This window comes from Syzygium oleosum, unplaced genomic scaffold (assembly GCF_021117445.2).
Source record: "Syzygium oleosum isolate NSW1041296 unplaced genomic scaffold, Sole_v2.1 Sole_v2.29, whole genome shotgun sequence".
In the NCBI taxonomy this organism is placed as follows: Eukaryota; Viridiplantae; Streptophyta; class Magnoliopsida; order Myrtales; family Myrtaceae; genus Syzygium; species Syzygium oleosum.
The window spans coordinates 2,290,773-2,308,933 of record NW_026607513.1 but is presented as its reverse complement, the minus strand read 5'-3'; the positions used below and the strand labels follow the sequence as shown (position 1 = coordinate 2,308,933).

At 42.1% G+C, this 18,161-nt stretch overlaps 3 protein-coding genes and 1 long non-coding RNA gene across 4 annotated transcripts; 2 read left to right on the top strand and 2 right to left on the bottom strand.

The window, feature by feature from the left end:
• On the bottom strand, window positions 1-1,520 carry LOC130135250 (uncharacterized). Its single transcript, XR_008814710.1, has 2 exons — window positions 1,099-1,520; window positions 1-308 (listed from the first exon to the last, which is right to left on the bottom strand). It is a non-coding gene; the product is annotated as an uncharacterized LOC130135250 (long non-coding RNA).
• Window positions 1,521-4,387: 2,867 nt separating this feature from the next.
• On the top strand, window positions 4,388-7,521 carry LOC115677973 (probable carboxylesterase SOBER1-like). Its single transcript, XM_030601227.2, has 6 exons — window positions 4,388-4,729; window positions 5,534-5,586; window positions 5,978-6,101; window positions 6,244-6,365; window positions 6,995-7,102; window positions 7,220-7,521. The coding sequence occupies exons 1-6, from the start codon at window positions 4,453-4,455 to the stop codon at window positions 7,307-7,309; spliced, it is 774 nt and encodes a 257-aa protein (XP_030457087.1). The 5' UTR covers window positions 4,388-4,452; the 3' UTR covers window positions 7,310-7,521.
• A 142-nt stretch (window positions 7,522-7,663) lies between these two features.
• On the top strand, window positions 7,664-9,352 carry LOC115677975 (uncharacterized). The gene has a single exon (XM_030601229.2). It carries the CDS (start codon window positions 8,607-8,609, stop codon window positions 9,201-9,203), a length of 597 nt encoding a protein of 198 aa, XP_030457089.1. The 5' UTR covers window positions 7,664-8,606; the 3' UTR covers window positions 9,204-9,352.
• A 2,254-nt stretch (window positions 9,353-11,606) lies between these two features.
• Window positions 11,607-14,450, bottom strand: LOC115677972 (serine/threonine/tyrosine-protein kinase HT1). The gene is made up of 3 exons (XM_030601226.2): window positions 13,324-14,450; window positions 12,388-12,843; window positions 11,607-12,028 (listed from the first exon to the last, which is right to left on the bottom strand). Exons 1-3 carry the CDS (start codon window positions 13,738-13,740, stop codon window positions 11,777-11,779), a joined length of 1,125 nt encoding a protein of 374 aa, XP_030457086.2. The 5' UTR covers window positions 13,741-14,450; the 3' UTR covers window positions 11,607-11,776.
• Between the last annotated feature and the right edge of the window lie 3,711 nt (window positions 14,451-18,161).

Here is an 18,161-nt window from a genome sequence, read left to right as displayed (position 1 = left end):
GGAAAATGGTCTTAAATCTATAAAAAGCTTTTTATGATATAATCATGCACTGTTTCAAAAAACAAAACATGTCGCGCAGTTTCAAAGTTAGTGTTCAGAGGATAAACCTATAACAGCCTCATTCCTATGAGAGGAGAAAAAAGACAGAAACACAAGGAACTTTGAAACTTACAGGCGGCACTCCACACTTGTGCCATGGTTGCGAAAGGGCAGTGAAGACCGTATCAAGTCTGTCCATCCTCTTCTTAGGAGGTGGCTTTGCCCGAGACTTTCTCTTCCCCATAGCTCTAGTTCCTTCTGCTTTTAGTCTGCAATCAATCAAACATGATAAATCCACAAATCCCAAATGTAATGCTCATACAGGCCTAACCCTGGCACCCGTGCATTCAATCTATGCAGTTCAGGTCAATAATACAGGCCAGAATTACTTATCACACAAAAGTTTAAAATTTGTAATCCAGAATAAAAAAGGGCATTCAAAAGTCAATTTAAGCAAAGAAAAATAAAATTAGAAACGGAGAAGCCCCGGAAAGAGTAATCTCCACCTGATAATAAGAACCCAATTGAGAACTCTTACTTTTGTGATGAATGGAAAATATGCCTCAGGTGAAATTCTTTCTGATTCTACTCTAGTTTCTCAAGAAAGATAAGGAAATCGATGCACTACGCGAAAACATTAAAAACCCCTTTTTTATTCAGTTTCACTCATAAAAAAGATCATAGGATCAAGAGACAAAAGTCTTCCTCTATCATGCCATTATAAGAGTCAGACTACCCTTCCACGAAAAGCCTCAAACAATTCAATCTAATCTCTCTATCGATCCAAAATCGCGAAAGAACAATTCTTTCCCCTGATTCTTCCATACCCGCTCAGTCCCAATCAAAAACGCAGAAAAGACAACGATTCCAATGAATTTCGCAATCGGTGCCTGGTTTTTCACAAGAAATCGAAAGACAAAGACGACCCAGAAGACCGAAACCTCCCTATTCGATCGTGAACACCGAACTACACACAATCTACAAAGAGATTAGCAATGCATCAACGAACAAAGCCCAATCGAGTCATTCAAGAATCAAAAGGAGAGCAAGAATATGTACCGAGATCGATGAACAATGCTGCGGTTCTTGAAACGAGAGCACAAACCCTAGGCCCCGAGAGAAAATTTGAGAGATTTGGGAAGGCAATGAGGCAGCGCGGTTGGTATTTATAAGGTAGGGTCGATGTTTAATCTAATCGGAGCGACGGAGCTTCAGAGGAGGAAGACGGCTGTGAGCCCGAATAATCGGAGCGAATCCGTGTGGGGAGGTCACAGGACCTGCGGCGAAGAAGGCGGAGCGAGGCGGAAGTGGGAGAGAACTGTGGAAGCGGAAGCGGGAGCGAGGGCGAGGCGGAAGCGGGAGCGAGGGCGAGGAGCAAGGCAGAAGCGGAAGTGGGAGGGAGCTTTGGAGGATCGGGTGTGATTCAGGAGGAGAAGGGAGCATTTGGGAATTAGGGTTTCTAATACTAAGTTTATGTTTTTGGTTCCGGTTCCAGTTCAAGGTTCCGGTTCCTATAGGAACCGGGAACCAAAACCGAAATAGCCGGTTCCTAAAAATGGGGAACTGGGAACCGGATCCTCTGTCCATGGAACCTGGAACCGAACCGGATCCACCGGGTCCGGTTCTCCGGTTCCCGGTTCTACCCTGGAACCGCGCTCACCCCTACTCATCAGCCACTAATGAGACTCGCCCTCGCCAACGACAGTGAAGGTGAGCCTCGTCATGGCTGAGAGAGGCACGACCTCGCCGGATCTTGTGAGGTCGAGCCTTGCCGGCCGCTGGGCGAGGCCCGACCTCACCAGATCTGGCGAGCAAGACGAGGTCCGGCCTCGCCCAGCCATGGTGAGGCTCGTCTTCGCCGTTGCTGGCGAGGGCGAGCCTCGCGGCGAGGTCGACCTCGCCAAGGGTCGGCGAGGTCGACCTCGCCAGCGGCTGGGCGAGGCACGTCCTCGCCAAATCCGGCGAGGTCTAGCCTCGCCTAGCCATGGCGAGGTCATGCCAGTGGCCGACGAGGACCTCTGGCCTCTAGCCGGTCCGGCGATCGGCTGGAGGAAGGAGGGGGGAGGGAAAATAAAAAAAAATCAATAAAATATTAAAATATTATTAAAAGTTGTCCACGTTAGCGTCGGCGATCGGCCGGTCGACGTCCACATCAGCAAAATCTGGCCGGAAGGACTGAATTGATACAAAGACAAAAAGGTTTAGGACTGAATTGACACCAATACAAAATGTTTATGACTGAATTGATACCAAAAAAAGGTTTAGGACTAAATTGGCACCAATATAAAAGGTTTAGGACTAAATTGGCACCAATGCAAAAGGTTTAGGACTAAATTGGCACAAATGCAAAAGGTTTAGGACTAAATTGGCATAAAAAAAGGGTTTATGACTAAATTTGCACAAATACAAAAGGTTTAGGACTTTTTTGGCACTTTTCCCATATTTTTCGTCGTTTTATTTGGCAAATCTCATTTGATTTTCCTAAGGAAAATGACCAAAATATTCGAATTATTTGACGAGGCTTGAACGTTTCATTAACTAAAGGCCCGAGCCCTTGTGCAGCCCGAGCCCAAGCGCCAAGGACTTGTGCATGGGCTTTGTGGACTCGGGCTTGAGTCCCGGGGACTAGATCTTGAGCGCAGAGGACCCAAGCACTGCTTCTATGGATCCAGGCTGGTGGTGTTGGGCATTTGGCATGGGCACTAAGGCTTTGGGCCCGACCTCAATGGACTCAAGCGTGAGCGTTGGGGACCTAGGTCTGGGCATCGGGGGCCTGGGAACCGGCGATAGGGTTCCCGTGTCTAAGCATAGAATTTTGGGTTCTCTCGTTGCTCATGAAGGAAACACGATCAAACGTTGGGAGCGCGCAATAAAAGCCCGATACCTTCACCAGGGGAGATCATCAAGAGAAAACTCAAGTCTGAGCCCGTCAATATATCCAATTGGACCCACCTTCACTCAAAAGCTTAAGCCAATAAATTATGGGCCAACCATAATATATTAACGCTCCACACCACACCAATTATTTGATATGGAGCTTTCTAACACAATTCACACGTGTATCTTAACAAATACAACAATAAAAGGCGAAACAAAACGCATCAGCACTTCCAATAAATGCATAAACAAACTCACGCCTCTTATTTCATGCAAATGCATAGTCACTCTGAAACAATTTAGTCATTGTCAACATCAGCAAAACTCCACAAAAATAAGACGATGCTAAAGAAATCATAGTACGAATTTGACAATAGAAAGATAGTATTTGATGGGGACGATATGAAAAATCCCCAGATCTGGAATAATGAGAACCCTAACCCTTATTTTGATCACGCTAATCATAGTTTCCAGACATGTTACTCACCGAATCCTCCATTTCTCTCTCTTCTCCGGTGGTTGAGCCATTGTTCCTCAATTTCTCACCACAAAGATCGGATTGAGTAATTAGACAGAGAGCAAAAAGAACAAGAGAGAGAGAAAGAGGGTGCGTCGTAGCCTTGAGGAAATGATATCAGTCGGAACGTGGGTTTCGTCCTAAACGTTTTTTTTTTCAAAAATGTCACATTAGACTTAAGTCTTTTTTCAAAAAATAAAAAGATATGTAGGATGAATGCCGCAATTTATCGTTGGATGCACTTTAAGTGATCTTTTTTCTATCGATGTTGGCAATTCTGGTGTCCTTTGTTTTTTACCTGAGGTTGTTTGATACTTCTTTAATTGGAACGAGGCTATGAGGAAGGAGAGGGAGAGAATGAGAGATGTGTGGAGGAATGCAAATCTTAATCCCAACCCTAAACCCTTCTAAAAGGTTCATACTCTTCTTGCTCCACAGCCAGAACATCTTGTAACATCAACTCTTTAGAGAGGGGCAAGGGGGTTAGTGGCCCAACTAGAGGGAAAATTCCTTTCAAAGATTCACATTGCTTGGTGACCAAAATATAGAAAATTCAAAGACAAACAAGGTGATCGATTTATAAGCTACCATAAACAATTTCATTTCTCGACCTATATCTTTTGCGATATGCCATGATCTTGATAAGTCCATTAACATCTTAAATTGACAATCTTTCAATCCTTATAACGTAGAATCGATAGTACAAATCCAATATTTTCTTTCATATGGGGGTGATCGAATTACGAAAATATTAGCACGGTCCACCGGATTGAATTCATTTCTTTTAAATGGGTGCAATATACATTTAGCCCTATTGATTGATTCTTCATAAGATATGTACATTTCTCTAATACATTGGCTTGGAATGTTTCCACGTTCTTCTTCTTCTTCTTCTTTGCATTTTTTCCATTTTCCATTTTCCCGAAATGCACTTGCAGTATCCAACAAATCGAAATGAAGCAGATGGCTATTATCGTCCTTTCACACTCGACCTCCTCCTCCATTCGCAGGAGAGGAAAATGATGGTGGCGATGACCAGGCCAATAACAGTAACGAAGCCCATCGTCCTCGTCGCGCTCACCTCCGTCGCCACCGTCCTCTTCCTCTTCCTCTCCCGGCCAGACCCGCCTGCTCCGGAACCAACCTCTATGGCGCGAAGCTTCGTGCTATGGCTCCACGGGTTGGGCGATTCGGGCCCTGCCAACGAGCCCATCAAGACCCTCTTCACTTCTCCGGAGTTCAGGCTTACCAAGTGGTCCTTCCCTTCCGCTCCTGCCAATCCGGTCACTTGCAATTGTAGGTCCTGTCGTGCCCTTTTGATGTGCGTGCTCATGGGGTTCTTAAATTTTAGTCGTCCGTGAGATTTTGTCTGCGATGAGTAGGTAGTGTGATCGAATGATGTTGAACTATTCGGTGTCTGCAATTAGAGCGGTCAAATGGGTTGTGGGATCTTCCGAAATGCCGTTGGAAAGTTGGGTTTTTTGTTGATTTCGGCGTTGTTTGGTTAAATGTGTGCTTGTTTGTGAGATTGAAGCTATACATGCGGATAATGGTAATTCAATCTTGAAGTCCTTTTGGGCCTTGAGGGAACCTGGAGTTTTTAGCTGGAAATAAGAGTTTTTTCTAGTATGACAATCAAAGATTGGGTGTTGCGAACGAAGGCTGATGGTTTGCATTGTTGGAGAGTATAGAGATTGGAAACCCATTCGTGCTTGACATGCCTTTCGACCTCACAAGAAATCAATCGTTCGCTGAATATTACATGGGGAGAGTGAACCGCCTTCAGATATTTTTCTCCTTCGTACTAGTTAAACTTATTGTAAATGACTTCATTTTGGCCATTCGAAACATCTTTCCCTAATCAAACTCCGGCCATGAAGAAGAAAGAGATTTCCTTGCTGGTTTTTCTACAGAATAAAAGGATCATACAATAGCATGCCTTGGCTTTTCATCATTAGTTTCGGATACCCTGAGAAAATGACATCTCTTGACTTGTCCTGCAGTGTTTGTAATTGCAGATAATCATTCTTACCTTTTTCTGGAAATATAAACCCTTCCATGCATCCTTTCCTACATTTACTCACATATTCGTCCTTGCAGATGGTGCTGTCATGCCTTCATGGTTTGATATTCATGAGATCCCTATAACAGCTGTAAGTATGATATTCTCGTGCACATCTTTCTTTTAACTCCACGTTAACCTCCCGATGGTATTCAATAAGCCCTGGTTGATTTTAGTTGAGATTACAATTCATCATATCTGAAAGGGAGAACAGATGAAGTCACCTTGTGAGCAGGAAACCCACCAAAAGCAATTTCTCTGCTGCTACGACTTGTCTTCTTCCTATAAGCAGTGAGACATCTAATATTTTTCCAAGGCCATAAACATATTTTTGGATTCCAGAACTCCTGTAGCTACTCTCGTAAGATGTAATTAACAATCTCCTCTAAGACATGAAGTGGATTGACTGGCCCTAAACAAGTATTACAGTGTGCTTCTTCTCTTGGCTTCGTCATGTGACATGGAATGGGTTACATATGCAGGATTCTCCAAAAGATGAGAACGGAGTGCTTCAAGCAGTAAAGAATGTGCATGCAATGATTGACAAGGAGATAGCTGCTGGCATAAGTCCCAATAATGTGTTTGTGTGCGGCTTTAGCCAAGGAGGTCTCTCTCTCTCTCTCTCTCTCTCTCTCTCTCTCTCATGTAGGGAGTGTGCATGCTAGCATATGCATTTGTCCACATCACATGCATATACCTTTATCTTCATTGCATTAGTCTTACAGCTGGGTGGTTTCATGTTTCGCAGGTGCTTTGACCTTGGCAAGTGTTCTCCTGTACCCTAAAACTCTTGGAGGTGGTGCAGTATTCAGTGGATTTGTTCCTTTCAATTCATCCGTCCTCGATCAAGTCTCGCCAGATGCCAAAAGAGTACTTTATCTCGACCTTGGAAACTTTGACTTCATTTACTTTTCCTCTTCACTGCTTCATTCTGCTACCTATTTGACATGTGTATTAGACAGAGAGATTAGCTTTATAGTTTGATAAGTTGTTTTCTCGGTGTTAGTGCTGGCAATAGATGGAAACGTACAAGCTTTTGTTGATAACAGGCTCCTGTAAATGGAGCTTTGGTTTTTTTCATTCCTCATTGTTTCCTTCTCCTTTCTCCTTGCTTTTCTCTTTCTCCATTTTCTTGTCTCAATTGAAAAATACATATAGTTAGACCAAAATTCAGTCAAATCTTTTTCGTAAGTCGTCTTTTATATCCTACATCTTTGGTGATGGCTATGATTTGGTCTAGTTTGTCTCAGTAGTAGCATATGGAAAATGAAGTGAACATTGTAAAATGTGCTTTTAGGCCTACAAGAGATTGTTTTATGCCAAGTTCTTCAATCAATTCAATGGCCACTTCCGCTGGAAAAGAATGTCCACTGTTGTGTCAGGACTAAGGCCGATATTTTTATTTGAAATGCAGATTGGCAATTCCTTTACTGATTAGATCTTCTGAAAATCCATTTTTTTCTTTGGTACGTCGGCATGAATTATGGTTCTCTGTGCAGACACCTATCTCGTGGGCTCATGGAATTGATGACAGAACGGTATTATTTGAAGCTGGGCAAGCGGGTCCACCATTCCTTGCAAAAGCTGGTGTGAGTTGCGAGTTTAAGGTAATTCTATTCAACTTTTTTAAATTTTTACTTGATAGTCCTTTGATGGTTCGTAAGTAAATTTTCTTTATGTACAATTGATATGTAGAAGTCTAAAAGAATTTTATAAATATTTAGGCTTATCCTGGTCTTGGCCATTCTATAAACAATGAGGAGCTGCGTAATTTGGAGTCATGGATTAGAGCTCGTCTTCAGAGTTCTTCATAGAATTATTGGTATGTGATGATCAAAGTGGCGTCCTTCCTGTAGATTTGTGCTATGCCACATGTGCAAATTGATACATGAAAAATGTTCAAGATGTGCACATCATATGCTAAGCATTCTTTCAATATGGTGTTGAATTTGTTCTTAGGGAAATATTTTGGGATGGTATTATTTCTTTTCTATTTATAACAAAAGCAAAGAACTGGACCAAGGGCGCCCAAATATGTTGCTTTAGTTTTTTCATATATTTTGACTTGATGTAAATTGTGGACATAGGGAAATTGTTGTGTGAATCTAGTAATTTTAAAGTAAGAGAAATGAAAAATGAATATTGTATTTTGAATACAGACAAGAGGGCGTTGCATGGAAATTTCTTTAGAAGATATTCAGCATATAACAATTAGCATATGTTTGTGGTATTAGGCAATAGTTCTGACCAAAAAAACAAAAGGCAATAGTAAAATAGGAAACAACCGTTTTATGATGTCTCTCTCTTTCATTGTCATTGTTCTTACTCCAGTGGCTTATAAAGGAAGTAGATGTCATGCTGTTTGTGTCAGACGCCAGCCGTTGAATCAGTCATTTGTTGTTAGATGTTTAGACTGCAGTACTTCCATGTTGGAAATGAATGTCAGTGCATTAAGATGTGGAGTTGACTTCATTTCCAATGCAGATATGCCATAGAATCAGTCGGTATGTGATCTGATTCGCAATTGACTGCGTCTTCACTAACCCAACTGAAACCTGTTGCCATCATCAAATTTTCTTGTTCCAAATATAATAATGGTGAGGATAATGCTGATGATGGTTGCATTTGCTTTTGAGAGCATGAGGTTGGCTTAGTGGTTAAGAAACGTGGTTGTGTGCGAGGATTGGGCACTCGGCACAAGTCCTTGTCCTAGTGCAATAAATTTCCTGTCTGGGCTACCCGCCCGGTTTTTGGCTCATGTTCTCCTTGGTCCAGGAGGTTAGTGGGATATTTTATGAGCCCAAGGCTTACCTACCTAAGATGGCTTTCTCGTCGTTAAAAAAAAACAGAGAGAAATAAAGAGAGAGAATCTTACTATAGTCTATGTATCCATAATCTGTAAGTCTCTAAATCCACATTAAAACCAAATCTTTGCTTGTTTATGTTTAGACCTTTTAAAGCTGTATAATAAATTATGCCTAGGGGGCATTTTGAAGTGTAGTCTCTCTCTCTCTCTCTCTCTCTCTCTCTCTCTCTCTGTTATAAGACCTCCTGAACCCTTTTCGCGACCCAGAAAAAAGCTCCGAAAACTTCATCGAGAAAACGAGAGCTATGAAGAAAGTCCGAAAAGGCTCGGTGCATCCATCACCGTCACTGCCAATCGTCGTGTCCTATTATCTCTCCCTCCTTCCAGCCACCATCCTTACCCTCACAGCGGCTCTGTCACCACAGGACAGAGAAGTCTTAGCCTATCTCATCTTTTGCTCCGCCCCAACTTCCACCATCAAGAACAACCTCAAAACCTCCCGCAGAGGCTCTTCTTCTGCCAAAAGCGGCACAGCTAATGATAATCATCCCTCGACCTTCAATTGTGACTGCTTCAGATGCTATATGAGTTACTGGGCGAGGTGGGACTCATCTCCAAATCGTCAGTTGATCCATGAAATAATTGACGCATATGAAGATGGGCTGACATCAGAGAAACGACCAAGAAATTCAGGAACAAAGAAGGAGAGAAGGAATAAGAGAAGGTTCAACGCCAGGTCTGGTGAGTCAAAGCGGTCAAACTCGGGGAATGCTGAGCTGGGTCAATCGGAGTCGTTGAGAGAAATGAAAACCGCCAATAATGGCAGCGGCGAGGAAGTGGCAGAGAAAGGACCATTGAGGAGGTTCTTAAGTTTCATCGCGGAGAAGATATGGGGTGTCTGAGATTGGCGAGTGCTGTTTTTCCCATTGAGTTTGAAGGGAAAAGCGGGGGGAGAGAGAAATAGTTCTGTAGATAGTTGCCTTACAATAATCGAGAATGTGAATGTGGCAGCTTCTCGGAATCATAATAAAGTATAAGTTACTCAGCTGAACTTTCTCTTCTCTCTTAGTTTTCTCGGAAAACATGCCGAGATAAGTAAAAGTCATGTAGAATCTGTGGCTTTCTTCTTTTGCCGGATTAGCTATTACTCTTAGGTGGATGAAGCTTGAGATTAACTTTGACTAAAATTGACATTCAGTTTTCGGTTGAGGCAGTTAAGTAACAATACTATTGGGTCGATAATCACCTCCTCTCCACGAAATGGGAGCTTGCTACTGTTAGCATTGGATTATCCCTGTCGAAATGGGTATAAGCATGCCAATAGTTTGATCATACCATAGACTCCGGTTGAAATTTTTTTCTTTTTGAATTGTAATTGGGGAAGTTCTGATTCATGCACTGGGGTATCCAAAACTTGATTTTGAATTTATATCAAAAGTAACGAAGCCAATATAAGTTGAGTCTGAATATTATCAACTCACTGTCTCCCTTTTGTTCCTACCTTTCTATATTATTCTTTCATATGGACTCGCATCTCTGTTGCAGTGAATGCAATTTGGTGTTAGATAGGTGAGAACTGGATGCAAATTTGTATGGAAGTAGTCAGTACATTACAATCTTATATCTTTTACAGTTATAAAGGTTAGTAAACGGGAGGCTTCGATCCATGTAACAAAAGAGTATAGAAAGGAGGCAAGGGCTTCGAATAAAGCGAGGTCCCACTAATGGAATTGGGGCTCCAGTCCAAAACTCCTTTTGGTGGTTCCCAAGAGCATGTTTTCTTCCTTTCCCTTAGTTTTCCTCACCCCCACTATGTCTGGACAGTATCATTGTCCACTGTCTCTTTTCATGTAAAGGCTATGTAGTTTTGTCCGGTTTATTTTTGGCTTAGGAAGAGAATGAACTCCTGATTTACTTCTGAACCATATGAGTCAAATTAAGGGTCATCAGCATCAGACTCAGAGAGAGAAACTACTTGACAACTGTCCGAAAAGCACTTACCTGCTCTTGACCGATTTGATTGTCTGTCCTTGTTTAATGTTTGCCTCTTGATTATTTTGACTTAAGGTGCAGAGTTTTATGCATCTGGAGATTATTATTAAAAAAAACACAGAAATGGGGTACAGTTGGTCAAGTCTGGGTAACAAGAGCACATTATTTCTATATTCCCACCTCTTTGAGTGGGTGTTATCGTCACCAAACACGTACGACGGACTAACAATTTTATTTTTTATTTTTTATTTTAGGAGGTCTGTTTCTAGTTTATTTGTGATAGGAAAACCAATGTAAAATTTAGATGAAAAATCAAGCATTCAAGGCTAAACTTGTGTTAATCCACCTGAACACAAGAAGCTCTTGAGCTTGGCCATTGATGCCATCTAGTTTTTCAGCGTGATTTTAGCCTTTGGGGTCATTTGAATAGTTCTGAAAACAGTTGAAATGAGCCGCTGTCGTAAGGAGAAGGTTACTGAGTCACCATTGGGGTGCTGATCCCTATATCAGTTTGACTAATTTATACATGACAATAAGGACGAGTACATTCATAGGCAAAAGGCTGATGAGATAGTGACAATCTTCGACATTAAGTTTGATGTGCTTGAAATTGACTCACTCTGGTCCAACAATTGCTGCTACACAAGATTGCATTAGCTAAATTAAGACATCATAGAGCAAATGTATGGTGAACAGATGAAACAGTGACCTCTTGGCCACAACTGCCAATACTATGAAAGCATGTTCAATTGTTCTTTTATTGCCGAGACAACGAGTTTGCCTGGTTGATCATAACAGTCCTTCCTCAGGTACTGACTCGGGCCGTTCAGAAGAAGAGATAAAGTTCCTCTATAGTCACTCCGGCGTTAAAATTCCTCCCTATCTTGCGCTGTAGATTGAACGTGCCGGAGTTTGAATCCCGGTCTTTATTACCATCTCTATTCCAAAATTGGCCGTTGTCATATCGGACATACTCATCCTAAATTATCTTCCTAATCTGGCATATACGATACCAAAGTTAGTCGGCCTTGATGACATGGACCGTTATGAGGGATTCGATTCACCGTTTGGTATCGGCCTTGATGACATTGACTGTTATGAGGGATTCGATTCACCGACGACAGGCCAATACTTAGCTTCTTCCCTTTTATTTTTCGCTAATCCTCCTTCTTTTCCCACCAAATCACTATATCTAGCTATGACATTCATGTCAAATTGTCGCGAGGCATGTCGATGCCCTTCTTTAAGTACTTCGAACAGAAGGATTGATCCAAAATTAAAAAAAAAAAAAAAAGAAAAAGGAAAGGAAACACGGGGAAATTTGCGGCGCCCCTATCTTCCGAACCTTTCGAGTGCGACGTTTGTGATGGCAAATAAACAATATACAATCACATCATACTTTAATGCAAGAACATCGAATGTACACGGCCAACAGACAACTAATCATGAAGAAAACAATAGGTATATACCTCACAATTAAGCGTCAGGCATGTACAGGTATAGATGAGCTCATGGACGACACGCAGCCCTTCAAGCGCTCGAGGATGCGCTTCCGACTAACCAGCGACGAGTGGGAAGTGAGGGGAAGCCCTTCCTTGACGCACTCATCGTACTTCTCTAGCACAGCCACGATGTCGCTGAAGTCCGGACGCTTCGAAGGGTTCGCCGCCCAGCAACGCTTGATTAGGTGGGCAAGCGCAGGCTGACAGCTCTCTGGCAGAGGAGGCCTATCATTCTGTCAGATAAAAGATCAGAAACGAGTCATGGAACGATATCTCTCCGGACTGCATTTGGAAGACAACAACCATCCTATGTAGCACGTGTCAGTGTAAGCACCAAGAATCGAAAATTTATTGAGATATTCAACAGGAACAGCAATCAAATTTATCTATCAAGAATAAGAAGGCCAAACTCAATCAAATTAGTGGTCTTTCAACGAAGAAAGACTCAATCAAGACCTTTAGGGTAAAACAATCTCCCAATGAAATGCCAAGCAAAACCGAAAAGTTATATGCAAGAAGTTGCAAGAAGATACCAAAATAAAACCAAATCTGAATGAAAGCAAGAAATTTGTATGCAGATCGGCCATCTGACCTTCTCTGCCACAGCAAATGCAGCCTGCACCGGTGTCATTCCTTGGAAAGGAAGTAAGGCTGTGGTGAGTTCCCACAGAACAATCCCAAAACTATACACGTCGACCTTACGAGTGTAAGGCTTCTCCTTGATCATCTCTGGCGCCATCCAACGGTACGTGCCCTTGTTGCCTTTGCTTTCTTGGCACTGTGTTTCTAGACACGAAGTGCCGAAATCCGCCACCTTTACTCGCATTTCATCATTAAGAAGCAAGTTATTTGACTTTAGGTCCCTGTGGATCACCCCTTGAGAATGAAGGTACTCCATCCCTCGGGATATATCAAGAGCTAACCTTAGGATTGTCTCGATCGAGAGAGAGTAAGGCTCCTTCTTGTTGAGATACATTCTCAGATTTCCTTGCGACATGTATTCAGTGATGATGCAGTATACCGGGGGCTTCTTACAAGCTGCGATGAACTGCCCAAAATGATGGGTCACCAAGTTTGCAATATTGAGCTCTCCAGGTTTAAATTGCCGAGCTAATTAATACATGCCTGAGTATGCAAGTACATCTTTCTGCCTTAATTTTCAATACAAGAGTTCAACACGCAAAAAGATTGAGCCGGCAACCTTTCTTGGATCATTATGCTAATAAACCAGTACGACATGTATTCCTTTTGCAATTCCGAAGCATTAGACATTCCGAAACAAACGTCTTCTTGCAATTCAAGTTTCTTGTTAACCACACTCGGAAGGACTCTTTATTTATTATCAGCAGATTAGCGACATGTCTAAGTCTGTTGGAATTTTAGCAAAATTGACTAAATGTCCGAAATTCTACAATATTAAAGTGATATTACTCCACAACATATCACAGTAATAACAGTAAGAAACGCTATCACCTTTACATATGACAAGAATGCTTCATGTCCGAGAATTTGAGAAAGAGAATACTACCTGGACTATGTTAGGATGAAACAGACGCGAGAGCAATGCGACTTCAGATTTAAACTGCTGCTCTAGTAGAGCTCTAGTGTCTTCGTTCTGATTCGGAATCCTCACCATCTTCACAGCCACCGCTCTCTGCTTATAAATTCCACGATAAATCCGACTGTGGGCACCCGAAGCAAACTTGTTGCCTATGAACAGCTGGGAGAGGTCGGCCGTCCACTCTTCTTGATCTTCTCTTGATGCTTCCCAGGACTCCATATTTTCAGACTCCAGTATCATTGACCACGACTCCAAGCTATCGAATCTCTTCCTCTCCATGTTCTCCATGTCTGAATTCAAGTTGGTTCTTGAAGACGAAGGTGCCGAGAATTGCTTGCTCTTTGATTTCCTCAAGCGAAACGCGTGGAAACATGAGGTGGCCATTGGAGCTTCAAAGAGAGACAGAGAGGGAGGGAGAAAGGGATGGCTAGTTAGCAAAGAGGGTCTCTCGACAAGAACCAATCAAAAGGATTGGCTTTTCCTTCTGAATGTGTGGATTGATTTCAGGAAGTGCATGAACTGGTTCAGAAACATGGGTTCTTGTCGAGCGTGTGAAAGAGAGAAAGATGGTCATGAATCAAGAACATAAACTTCCAAAAAGAAAGAAACAAAGAAACAAAGACAAACACAGAGAAAAGATGAGGCAATTTACTAAAGGTTACAGGGGATCGAAAAACGGAGAGAAAGGACTGAAATTCGGTGTTTTCTGCTTTCCATTTCTGAATAGACACAGTTTTTAAATTCCGAAGGAAAGAATCCTGAAGGAAGGCTTCAGGAAAGCTGAGGAAGCTGATCTTGGTGGAGGAAAGGCATGAAAGTGCAAGATGAGTTTATGGGGTCTCCTGTTTTTCTTCTTTTGTCCAGAATTGAAGTGAAAGGAAGAGTTTTTTCTCATGCAGGTCTTGAAGAGGTGAGAGAGAGAAAGAGAGAGAGTCTAGAGTTTCACGGTTTTGGGAGAAGAGGATGAGGAGATTAGGTTTGTTTAGCAGTAGAAAGACAAGCTCAAAAGCCAGGGACTTTCAGGGGCGTCTCGTGATTGCTTGGCTCAAAAGTAAAAAGACTACTGTGGTCACTTGAGAGATGGAGAGGGAGAGGGAGAGAGAGGGAGAGCTGTTTGTTTTTTTTAGAAAAATGCTTGAGTATCACATAGCCCGAATCTAACTCCTGTGTACTTTTGGTTTTCTGTTTCTGTTGCTTTTGTGCATCATCAAAAGCAAAGTGGCCACAGTGCAGAGCAAGGAAGATTCCACGCATTTTGGTTCGGCTTTTGAGGAAAGTCTTAGAGAAAATGCAAAGACTTGAAAGGGTTTTTTGAAATGCAAATTTTATTTGATAAAGTATTATTGACAAGTGTTTCCGGAATCAATTTTGATTTACATATTGTTTGGAAAAAAACTAAACATGTGAAGGACTTTAGTTTATAAATTTTAAATAAATAAAAATTTACTTGCGACTGACGACATTGGCCAGACGCTAGTAAGCCATATCTAGCACCGGTGACTGTAGCCTGAAATCGCACGACCTCAAATAACCCCCAGCAACCTCAAGTGATAGGGATAATTGGTTTCAGTGTGAGTCGGTTCCCATCCTAGAACTTGAAAATGGACCGAGCAGGGTCAGTTTGTGGAACCAGGAACTGACTCACCTAATCTTAGAATTAGACTAGACCGAACCGACTAGTCCGGTTCGATTCCAAGGTCTGTCCAAAAACTGGTCATTTCTTTTTCTTTTTCTTTTTTCTTTTTTTTTTTTGTAAGGTTCTTTTTCTTTTTTTTGTTTTCTACTATTTCCTAGAAGTGGGAGTTTCCCAACACTAAAAAAATTGCTAATTAGGGTTTGCTTCAAGGGAAAAAATAAAAACAAATAGATTAAGAAACCTTGCCCGGTCCAGTTCCTCATGTGGAATCAGGAACCGGATTGGTTATTCTCGATCCCAAATTTTTGGAACCGTGAATTAGACCAATCTTCCCGGGAATCACCCAGAGCCAGTTTGGTTCGGTTCCAAGGTTGGAGAGGACTGATGCACTCCCTTACCAGACGATGCTCACCGTGCTGGATCTGGCTTGTTGACAATCAGATCTAGGCTCACCAATGACGTTGCGCGAAGTGAAAATGGGGGGAGTAAAATTGAATTTTAAAAAGCATATCCAGGGTAAAGTTGGAAAAAAACAATACATTAACATTCCAAAAATGCTGAAGCACAAAGCTGGCTAATATTTACATCGAGTTAAAAGCCTTTGGAGAACCTTGAAAATGCAATTCATCTCTCAAAAACTATCTCAAAAAAAATTGTCAAACGCCTTACTATTAGCCTAAAAGCCTTTGGAGGCCTAAACACCTTCAGGAAAGTAGTACCTTAACGCAGCCTCATGATCTGAAGAAGACTTTGCATATTTTGGGAGACTAGGAATCTATTCCAATCCCACCACCTAGATTTAACATAACATGGGGGTACCATGTAACAAATTAAAAATCGTTGAATTTCAAAAATTAAATTATAGTTGTTTATTGAAAGTTTTCAGATATTCCTATTTTACGATTCTATGTATAAAGATTGAGATAAGACTTATTTCCCTATGACATGTTACGTAACTATTGAGGAAGGTTCCTCGAGGGCTATACAAAAATTATTTTTTTCACTTTCTAATGCAAGAGGAACAGAACATAGTTTATTCACTGGGTTATGCTAGCCTTAGCATCTTCCAAATAATATACTATAACCTTTCAAAAGTCATCCAAAGAGAAAGCTAGAAGAACAAATCCAATGGAATTTGGGTAACTCATATAGTACATGTTTAGAGAAATTCTTGTTAGAAGACTAACTATTCCTACTTTCAAAAAGTTGAGGTTCAACCCAACACACCATTTTCTATATTTTTTAAGAGTAGAAGTATGTGAATTTGGAAATTACTTTTTTTCTTTTTGCCAGAGAGAAAATGTCGAAATAACTTTAAGGGGGCGTTTGGCAACTTGCCAAATAATAAAAATTTCTGTTTTTTTGTTCCCAGAATCAGTTTGGGAGCAGAAATCCGTTTGTTAAAATTTTTGTATCCGGGCACAAATTTGCAAAACATTATTCCCATAATCAGTTTTGGAACAGAATCAAGAAGCAAAAAAAAGTAGCTTCTTGATTCTGGAACAATTTTTCCATTTCTGATTCTTCTTGGTTTCTTGGTTTCTTTTTTATTGTTCTTCATCTTCTTTCCAGCCCACCACCGGCCCGCTGCCGGCGACAGGCCATGGCGAGGCCGACCTTGCCGTCGTGGGGGGTGGCGACGGTAAGGTCGACCTTGCCTTGGCTGGGCAAGGCTCGACCTCGTCGTGATTTGGCGAGGCCGACCTCGCCGTTGCAACCAGCGAGGCTGGCGGCAAGGGCTGCGATGCCCTCGTCAGCCCTGGCATGTTGCCAGTCACTGACGCCGGCGACTGGCCATGGCCAAGGAAAAATAAGAAAAAAAAAAAGGAAAACAAAAGAAATAAATATTAAAAAAATTCAAAATATTATTAAAATATTATTAATAAAAAAATTTTGTGTAGTTACCAAACGCATTTCTGTTCTTTTTCTATTCTAAGAATAGAAATTTTAAGCAGTTACCAAACGCCTTCAAATGCTCAGAAATTGTTCCCGGGCACAAAATGATTGCCATGCGCAGCCTAAAAGCCATTCTTTTGGAGATAGCCCATTTGCATTCTTTTGCCATTTTCACTATTTTATAAGAAAAGGGTTTGCTCATTAATCATTTAAGGGAATTGTATTGCCTAAATTACTACGATGCATCGAAATATTAAGGGAAAAGACCACCAAAAACCCCAAATTATGCCACATGTGACACATTTACTCTGAACTTTTTTTGTGATACCAAAAACCCCAAACTATGCTATTTGTGACACATTTACCCCAATGTACTTTAGTCCATGGGCATTTTCGTCTTTTTTTGCTTTTTCTTTGTTTTTTTCCTTTCCGGCGAGGGTGGCCCTCGCCGGCGTCGGGCGAGGATCGCCTCACCTGGGCGAGCGAGGGTGGCCCTCGCTCGAGTCAGGCGAGGGCGACCCTCGCCGAGTCGGCGAGGCTCGCCCGAATAGGGCGAGGCCGCCCTCGCCGTCCAGGCAGAGGGTGGCCCTCGCCGGATCTGGCGAGGGCGGCCCTCGCCCGACGCCGGCGAGGGCGAGGACCGCCTTGCCTGGGCAAGCGAGGGCAGCCCTCATCCGACTCAGGCGAGGGCGGCCCTCGCCCTACTCAGGCGAGGGCGGCCCTTGCCCGACGCCGGCGAGGGCCGCCCTCGCCCGTGGCCCTCGTCGGAAAGGGAAACAAAAAAAGAAAAAGCAAAAAAGATGAAAATGTCCATGGACTAAAGTACATTGGGGTAAATGTGTCACAAATAGCATAGTTTTGGGTTTTTGATGTCACAAAAAAAAGTTCAGGGTAAATGTGTCACAAGTGGCATAGTTTGGGGTTTTTGATGGTGTTTTCCCAAATATTAATTTTTAGAACTCATGCCGTAGCCAAAACATGTGTAGTTTTTTAATGATTTAATTGAGCAATTTTCTGAGCCTTCTTTTAATTCATTCAAGATGGTATTTTGTTGCTCGCACTAATGGCACTTTCCAAAGGATTTCATAATTATGGTAGGGTAAGAAACAATCTCACCAAGGCATGTGCAGAAGCAAACGTCCAATCTCATCAAGAAAGCTGGAATCATGCGAGATTGCCCAGTCTATTTGGCAATCTATGGACGTTTTATTTTACCCAAACATGGAACCATCACATGACCTAGTAGTGGAGCTTGGAGGGTTGGCTCAAAAAA